Below are 8,664 nucleotides of genomic sequence, written 5' to 3'. Positions count from 1 at the left end.
TATCTAAGTAAACAATTAATCAAATATATACAGTATATATGCGTACATCTGGATTAATCCGAAAGCTTAGTCTCCATCTTTTGAAACATAAAATAATTTTATGCCACAACAGTGAAGTGCGGAATATTAAATAAAATGCGCCATTTAACAATAACTTCTAAGGTAACAAGTTTAATCTACGGTGACCTAAATTTAAACGTGAAAAGAAATTAAATTATTTCAATGAGTTCTCGAATCGTCCCCAATCAGAAATAGACATGAGTCACGTAGAAACGAATTTCCTAATTCGTCTGAGTTATTCGATACAATGTTCTAGTTTAAATGTGACACTACTTTGTAAAATGTTAAGTTTTATTGTTTTCTCTACTCTACGATCAATATAACAATCTTTATAAATTTCTTTCTAAATAAAAATATTCTACACAATCGGAAAACTATTTTACAACATGAGTAAAGAACGAAGTAAAAAAGCGAAATAATCAATTTTGACGCGATTAAAGGGAATCATCAATGGCGATTGTATTAAACTCTAGTCCATACTGACTAATAATCGCGGATTATGCGTGAAAATTGTAGAGTTTCTTGACAACTCGTATGTACAGATGGATTCAAGTGTTTCTGGCTTCATTCATCTGGTCCCATGCCTACTTGTTCAGCATGTCCGTTCATTACCAGTTCTTCAGTAAGGGAAATTAGCTTTAAAAAATCAATTAATTTCAATTAATTTGCGCATCTGCAAAGAGATTCTCGAAGATTGGATAATAATAACTACTTACCTTATAATTTTGTATCATAAAATAAATATTTGCATAAATATTAGTTTGAATGCGACCTTCAATCTGAGTTTGGGCAGCAACTCCCTTTGAGGAACAATTTTGTACCACATTGTAAGCTTCTGTCGATCATTTACCTGCAAAAGAGTAACATCAAAGTATAATTACATATCCAAAGATAAATAATTTTGAGTGTAGAGATGTATATATCTAAAATCTACTTACACGTAGGAGTTGATAATAATCTCGTTGATTGAAATGTGGCTTGGATCAGTCAACTCGCGAAACTGTAATATAATAATAAATCGATTAGAATTTTCGGAAACATTACTTCATACGATTCTTTCACACGATGACGGTTAATGTTAATTTTCGATTACCTTATTATTACGTTTCGCGTGTTCTATACTTGTCGTTATGACGAAACATCTGACCGAGACATTGCGCTTCTTGGCTATCTCAATATATCTCTTTCTCGAAGCTGGATCAGGATTGGTATTGTCTATAACTATACTTTTTCCTTGATTCAAGTATTGTTGGACTGCAGCAATGCACTTCTGCCAGCTGCCTAAAGTGTCTCTGTTGACGTATCCGTATTCCTTCAGATAATTCTTTGCAAAATGCGATTTTCCGGAGTCTGGACTGTCGACCATAAGTACCACCTGCTAATGGATATATATAAGCACGAGGAAAGAGCGGGCCTCTGTTCACATTTGACGTTCACGATGATATTCGTGTTATGCACGATGCTTCTGTCGAAACCGAGGAATCACATGCCGGAAAAATTTTACTTAGGTATTTATCATTAAAAGAATAACTTTGTATAATTCTCTTTTATGTTATTTCTCATTAGACCATGGTACGAGAGAAACAAACACATTTTTCCAGCGAGTAGATGGAAACCTTTTGATCCAACGAAAAGTTATGACAAGTATACAGTGTCGGATAAAAATAGGAAGAAAGATAAAATCTGATAAACTTAGATTCAACGAATTGTCCAATTTCGTTTAAAGGATTCAGATTCAAAGGACTGTAATTTAGTAGAGCTACATAATCGAGTAAATGAATTAAATATTATCACATAACTGAATGAATTTGAATCTGAATCTTTTAAACGAAATTGGACAATTCGTTGAATCTAAGTTTATCAGATTTTATCTTTCTTCCTATTTTTATCCGACACTGTATACTTGTCATAACTTTTTGTTGGATCAAAAGGTTCCCATCTACTCGCTGGAAAAATGTGTTTGTTTCTCTCGTATCATGATCTAGTAAGAAATAACATAAAAGAGAATTATACAAAGTATTCTTTTAATGATAAATATACCTAAGTAAAATTTTTCCGGCATGTGATTCCTCGGTTTCGACAGAAGCATCGTGCATAACACGAATATCATCGTGAACGTCAAATGTGAACAGAGGTTCGCTTTTTCCTCGTGCCTAATTGCAATATTACATACATTAAAATAACATGCCAACATTGTGATATTGCTTCATAAGTTTTATCACTTAGTATCTTTACCTTAGTTACAATAAAATCGTAAAACGTATAATGGTGCGGTAATATAAGAAAGATCCTCCTTGACATACATTAACTGATCTACCATTACTGTTTTAAGCTCGCTGAATTCACGCTTCGGAACTTCTAAACATCTCTGAAGAAGCTGATAGATAGAATTACCTGTATGTGAAAATTTAATTTATGCAGTAGAACATTATATATCACGCCAATGTTACTCCAAAAGTGACACTGGAGTATTTTAATAACTTAAAAATTCTCTAAATCACTGAGACATTCACCTTTCTTCATTATAACACTCCGACAATAGCCAGATCCATCCCAATAACTGAATGTGATCTCAATTTCTTCTTCCTTCAACGCGTTCTGCTTTCTAGCCCATTCTTGCCTCAATTCTTCCTTAAGTTTATTTTCCTCCTCCTTCCTTTCCCTATCTGGCAAGAAACTTGTATCTACATCTGGATTTTTCTTAATCTTCTTAATCGCGAGGCCATCAGATTGCTCATTTTCTGACTGCGGGGATTTTTCGGCATTGTCTTCATCCAGATTAAAAGACAAAGCTTGAATCTGTCTCTTCTGTTTGTTCTTTTCTTTTCCTGCTCTTTTTCACGTTCCTTGTATCAAAGCATGATATGTATGACTAGATGACATTCAGAGCACTGGGCGAAAATCACATAACATTCAGAGCACTGGGCAGAAATCACATGTGTATATATATATATATAATCACGGCAAACCGCATATATAACATCGTGTTATTTTTATTACATTTAGGAAAATTATTTCATATTAACTCAATAGGCGTTAAACTTGCATACATAGGGAGCTTTCCAGCAAGTGACACAAGCCGACACAAACGTCGTTCTATCTTTCCTTTTTGGCAATGAGTAACAAAGACAAAACGATACCTGTGTCGACTTGTGTCGCTTGCTGGAAAGCTCCCATAAGTGAATCTCGCGTTTTATGTAAAATTTTGTAAGAAATCGCCGAAATCGGTAATCTAACCTATACTACGTTTACGCGAACGTTACTTAATTCTGTAGTAACTTACGAACGATACGATAATTCCTCCGCATAAACGGGAGATTTTATAGTAACTACGATGATATCGTTCGTATAAGTTACTACAGAAGTAATACTCACGTAAACGTAAACTATTATTCTTTGACTTATCAAGAGTTGTAAACTATTATAATTCCTGTCACATGCACTTAGTCGCGTAAAAGAGTCACGGTGCGGTTTCGCTTCGCGTCGTATAATAATAGGATAATTACATGTAAATAAAACAATTACCTTGAATCAGAAAAAATATTAATTGTCGCGTCGCGTAAAGAGTCACGGTCGGTCTCGCTCCGCGCGTACTTGACGTGGGACACTATACCGTGTTATAGGTTATAACTGACTGTGACAGGTGACAGCGCGCTAAACGCACTGTCTGCACTGGGCTGCACTGCGCGCAGTTTACACACACGTATACATCGAGAAACTGGCGATACTAGTGGCACCGCCAGTGTCGAAAAAGTGAAAAGGACGCGATTCCAGCCAATGAAATGATGCCATGGCATGAGAGACGGTCGACGTATCTGAACGACGTATCTTAAATAAAAATTTTCACATTTGGACTTTGCGTCGCAATATCTCCGCTCGTAGGGCACGTAGCGGAAATATTATAAGAGAAACCCCCCCTTAATTCGACCCCAAGCTATCGATTAAGCCTACTTAGAACTTGATCCGTTCACTCGTTATCGAGATCTCAACATCTCGAGTACTCGCAACTCGTCGCGTCGCGTAAAAGAGTCACGGTCGGTCTCGCTCCGCATGTACTTGGCGCGAGACACTACCGTGTCTCTTGATTTACAAACTGGGTATCTAAAATAAAAATGCTTGCATTTGTATAGCTAAATTCATACACGAACATGAATTTTAATCACTGATATGAAATTTAATACACACAACATTGAATATTAAAAACCCATTTAAGATTTTTTGGAATACGGAAGGTAATAATACATATTTTCGATTGCAAATGAGAACATTTGTATATGAATTTATTTGTTGCAAACAAAGTGTTTGAGATCGCGATGATTTCTGCCGAAAATCGCGTTTGGTTGCATGCCTGTGTTCGTACGCCTTCAGCGGAGGTCAGAAATCTCGCATTAAAGAAATCGCGTTCCTATAAATTTATCGCATGGATCCTTCCAGTATTCGCTTTCAGGAACTTTCGCTAACATTCAACCAATAATAAAGTTAAGCTAACAGTACGCAATAACACAGCCACAGCTGACCGGTCACACAAACAAAGGAAAGATCCATGCCATAAACAAAGCGACTGACAAACAAGCAACGATCACTTCGGATCGTTGAAATTGAAAAGGAAAACCGTGACGTCAGCACAATGACGTAGGCCGCCAGTGGCCAATCACCCTCCCGAAATTATTGGTAATCAGACTGGAGGGAGCCTCGTTTCGGAGGTAATAAAAGACCACAGCTGCACCGCGGAATGTCTTGTCGCTCGCTAATCGCCTAGCACACATTTTCGACCACTTGTACACCGCTTAATCCCGCTTCTCTCTGAGAAATTCGCTGTCGCGAAACCTCGCCGCTTTTGCCGTGCTAGCTTCTGTGCGCGCTCACGGCTTTGTGCCTTCGCTGGAAATACATTACGAACTATGCTGTAAATACTTGTGCATACATCCAGTGGTTTTGAGATTATAAACTTTATTGTCCTGTACTTGCTGTTACTTGCTTTTGTGGTTGTCTACTACCTCGCGCTATCTCGCGCAACCGCGTGCTCTCGAACACAAAGCATTGAAAATACAATACGTCTTTCGATTTTAATTGCGGCGAACTGATAAATACGATGCACTCGAAATTGAATATTACGATATGCGTAATCTTTCTTTACAACAATTGTCTTTTGAAATTGAATTCATATATGAATTCTTGTTTTTATTCGCGCTTTGCAATTTCAAAAGACAATTGTTGTAAAAAAAGATTACGCATATCGTAATATTCAATTTTCAAGTGCATCGTATTTATCAGTTCGCCGCAATTAAAATCCAAAGTCGTATTGTATTTTCAATGCTTTGTTTGCTACAAATAAATTCATATACAAATGTTCACATTTGCAATCGAAAATATGTATTGTTATCTTCCGTATTCCAAAAAATCTTAAACGGGTTTTTAATATTCAATGTTGTGTCTCCTATTAAACAATAAGACATCAACTGTTATGAGACAAAGTGTGAGAACGCAGGCATCTGCGCCACGAAGTGGTGCGCAGATGCCTGCGCACCTAATTGGTCCGTGGTGGCGTGCGAGTTAATCTGCAAGTGCGTGGCGCGCGTCGTAGACGCACACGGTCGTACTTCGTATAGTACAGAGAAAGATCAGAGAGATTCGAGTTTTGTTTGTTATCGCCGTCAGCTGGTTGTTCAGGTTGTTGTGTTAGAGGTTAGAGTCACAGCCGAGTCCCGAATCCGGGCCCGTATTCTGGTTCCTGCTACCGACAACTATAATTGGTGTCGTTAACGGAGTCGGAGCAGCTTTTAACCCTTAAATGCCACACCTCTCAAGAATCTCGTAAATGACACATGGGGTCTAAAAGACCCCAGCATTAAAAATGTCTCCTTACTTATTGATTTTTTGATATTTAGTTATGAAAATTATTTTCAATGTTGTTCAAGGCTTAGAAAAGAGAATAAAATACTTATATTGTTAAAATTTCAATTTCAACATAGTATAAAAAATTAAGATCGCCAACAGTTAAAATGTTGGCTCCAAAATCAAAAAAATAAAAAATAATAAATAAATAAATATGAGCTCCATATTTGGCGGGAACATTTGAAAATATATCATTCTAAAGGGTCTGGGGTCCGCTGGACCCCGGGTGGCATTTAAGGGTTAATATTATACGATATGAAAAACCTGTGCAACGACGCTTACCGACACCGATAATTGTCGGTAACAGTAAAGCGTTGTCTACAATACGCGGAGTAAGAGCTGAGTAAGAAGTAAGAGTAGGCGTAAGCGAAATAAAAACTGACCCTAAATATTTATTAAACTAAAAAATTAATTAATTTCTTAAAAATATATTACTATTCGGTCTGATCGTTTTCGCTGCAATTCTGAACTAGTGCAATAAGTTAGAATGAAACAAATATAATTTTCTTTTATTCTAACTTATTGCACTAGTTCAGAAGTGCAGCAAAACGAACAGACCTATTCTCTTATTGCACTAGTCTGTACTAGTTCAGAAGTGTAGCGAAAACGAACAGACCAAATAACTTTCGATTCGCCGAAGCAGTGATACACGTTGAATAAAATATTTATATCACACGTGCGTGGAAAGTGGCCCATTACGCGCGTGTTTTTTGTGCGACAAATAGCCAATTCCACACACCACTCGAAACAGTGCGGTAATATCTCATTACCGCACTGTTTCGAGTGGTGTGTGGAATTGGCTATTTGTCGCACCAAAAACACGCGCGTAATGGGCCACTTTCCACGCACGTGTAATATAAAATAGTGTGTGTAACACGTGCGGGTTGAAAATTGGACACGCGTGCGGGTGATCGCACTCGCCTTCGGCTCGTGCGTCCACTCCGCACCCGTGTCCAATTTTCAACTTCCCGCACTTGTTACACAAATAACTATTGTGAAGTGTGTACACAGTGAATAAGTCGAAGATATAACTACAAGGAATAACAATTGGTAAGTAACTAATAATTTATTTGGAATAATGAAAACCGATCACGTTACATGGGGTTATAAAGCTAGTACGTAGAATCCACGTGGAACATAACCTTTTCGTGCTGGCGAGCGCCAACAATCGTTTTTATGTAAATATTAGTCCTTCTGTCATCTACAAGTGCCTCTTAGACGATTATACTATATTTTCGTAGTAATTTATATTTTGAGATATTTTGTCAACGAGAAATTGGACTGCTGGACTCGTGTGATTTTTGCCAGCACCATGGTCCCTTAAGACGAATATTTCAACGCACGAATGAAATATTCTTCTCAAGAAGAATGTTTTATCGCTAGTATGAAATATTAATACCCTTCGATGAGATAAAAATCATAACATTCCATATAGACTACAATTTTGTCACTGCGCACAAGAGGTTATCACTGAGTTTTCCTGATTTCCTGTATAAATTGATACAAACTCCCTGCGATAAAAAAAAATCATAAACCTACTAGCGATAAAACATCCTTTTTGAAAAAAATTATATTTGTATGCTGAAATATTCTTGCACTTCTTCGAATGGATGATGTGATTTGTGTAAACACTGTAAAAAATCAGGAGAACTTATTGATGACCTCTTGTGTGCAGTGACCAAATTGCAATCAATATTAGTAGACCAATAACAGTACCCTCCACTGCCGGGTACAACCGAGGGGAAGCGGGGGGGGACGCGCGCACGCGGGGGGAACGCCATAAGAGATGGGCGAGGGGGATGGGCGAGGGGGGGTGAAGGGTGGACAGGTGCAAGGGGTAACAGGAGGGGTGAGGGGGACAGGTGTGCGGGGGGAATTTCCCCTGTAACCGGACAAACATTCCCCTGGAACTGGACAAAGGTGTATCGCCGTCCAATCAGATCGCGGTACGAAGACTCGAGGCTGTCCAATCAGATGCGAGTATTCTGTGGGAACACCTGTCCCTAGGTGGGGTGATGGGGAAGTTTGCACCGCAGTGTTGCCACCGCAGTGTTGCCACCTTGCGGTAACCTGAAAGACGTAAATTCCCTAGGCGGGTGATGGGGAATTTCGCGCCGCAGGGTTGCCACCGGGGGTGGGGGGGATCGTCGTTCCCGGACGCTCCGAGAGGGCGCTCGGATCGGCGTTATCGACCGCGTTATCGACCGCGAGCGGAAATCCGCCCCGATTCGCGCGTCATCGCGAATAATGTTATCATCGCGCGCGTTCGAACTCGTTCGAGGTCGCTCTTGTCAGTTCCTCCTTTTGTTTTTTTTGCAGGATGCGGCGAGCGGATGTCCCCTTCCCGGAAGGGTGTATCCTGTAGGTACATCCTCCGTTGAGATAACAGCGGATGTCCCCTTCCCGGAAGGGTGTATCCCGTAGATACAACGAGTATAAAATGAATTGGCGCGACGGCGTAAAGCGCATCGGAACGGGATAAACGTGGTATGAGCGACGAGTACGTAGAACTTTGCAAACCGGTGCGCGTGAAAATCGGGAAACCGATCGCGAAAATCAACGACCCGTTCGCGAGGAAGTGTTGCGGATCGGATTTGTGGAGAGTCAACGTAACGAGATATCTGATCGATCGCGAAATCGGAATTCCCAATCGTCGATCGAACCGGAGGTCTCTTCAATACCAAATAGTTTGGAGAAGAGTGGCGGAGA

At 39.4% G+C, this 8,664-nt stretch overlaps 1 protein-coding gene across 4 annotated transcripts; it reads right to left on the bottom strand.

Annotated features, from left to right (window-relative positions):
• Positions 1-333: 333 nt before the first annotated feature.
• LOC139785355 (uncharacterized protein F21D5.5-like) lies at positions 334-3,972 on the bottom strand. Of its 4 annotated transcripts, XR_011721913.1 has the most exons (6): positions 2,574-3,972; positions 2,296-2,454; positions 1,154-1,435; positions 999-1,060; positions 777-910; positions 334-696 (listed from the first exon to the last, which is right to left on the bottom strand). XR_011721913.1 is itself a non-coding variant. In XM_071724525.1 (4 exons), the coding sequence occupies exons 1-4, from the start codon at positions 2,359-2,361 to the stop codon at positions 907-909; spliced, it is 414 nt and encodes a 137-aa protein (XP_071580626.1). In that variant the 5' UTR covers positions 2,362-2,567; the 3' UTR covers positions 334-906. The 4 variants fall into 4 exon arrangements, 1 of the variants encoding a protein (XP_071580626.1); XR_011721912.1 differs by lacking the exon at positions 2,574-3,972 and having other exon boundaries at positions 2,296-2,567; XR_011721914.1 differs by lacking the exon at positions 2,574-3,972 and having other exon boundaries at positions 1,154-1,415; positions 2,296-2,567.
• Between the last annotated feature and the right edge of the window lie 4,692 nt (positions 3,973-8,664).

Source organism: Temnothorax nylanderi, unplaced genomic scaffold (assembly GCF_030848795.1).
Source record: "Temnothorax nylanderi isolate EJ_2023f unplaced genomic scaffold, tnyl_v1.0 TNYL_tig0785_pilon, whole genome shotgun sequence".
Classification (NCBI taxonomy): Eukaryota; Metazoa; Arthropoda; class Insecta; order Hymenoptera; family Formicidae; genus Temnothorax; species Temnothorax nylanderi.
This window is presented reverse-complemented; position numbering and strand designations above follow the sequence as displayed.

What these genes read in the sequence shown, in the direction of transcription:
- LOC139785355 (XM_071724525.1), bottom strand. Translation starts at nt 2,361, where the DNA reads ATGTCAAGGAGGATCTTTCTTATATTACCGCACCATTATACGTTTTAC. An exon ending in ACGATTTTATTGTAACTAAG is followed by an intron (nt 1,436 to 2,295) that starts GTAAAGATACTA and finishes ATCCATTAGCAG; the next exon opens with GTGGTACTTATGGTCGACAG. An exon ending in ACGCGAAACGTAATAATAAG is followed by an intron (nt 1,061 to 1,153) that starts GTAATCGAAAAT and finishes ATTATATTACAG; the next exon opens with TTTCGCGAGTTGACTGATCC.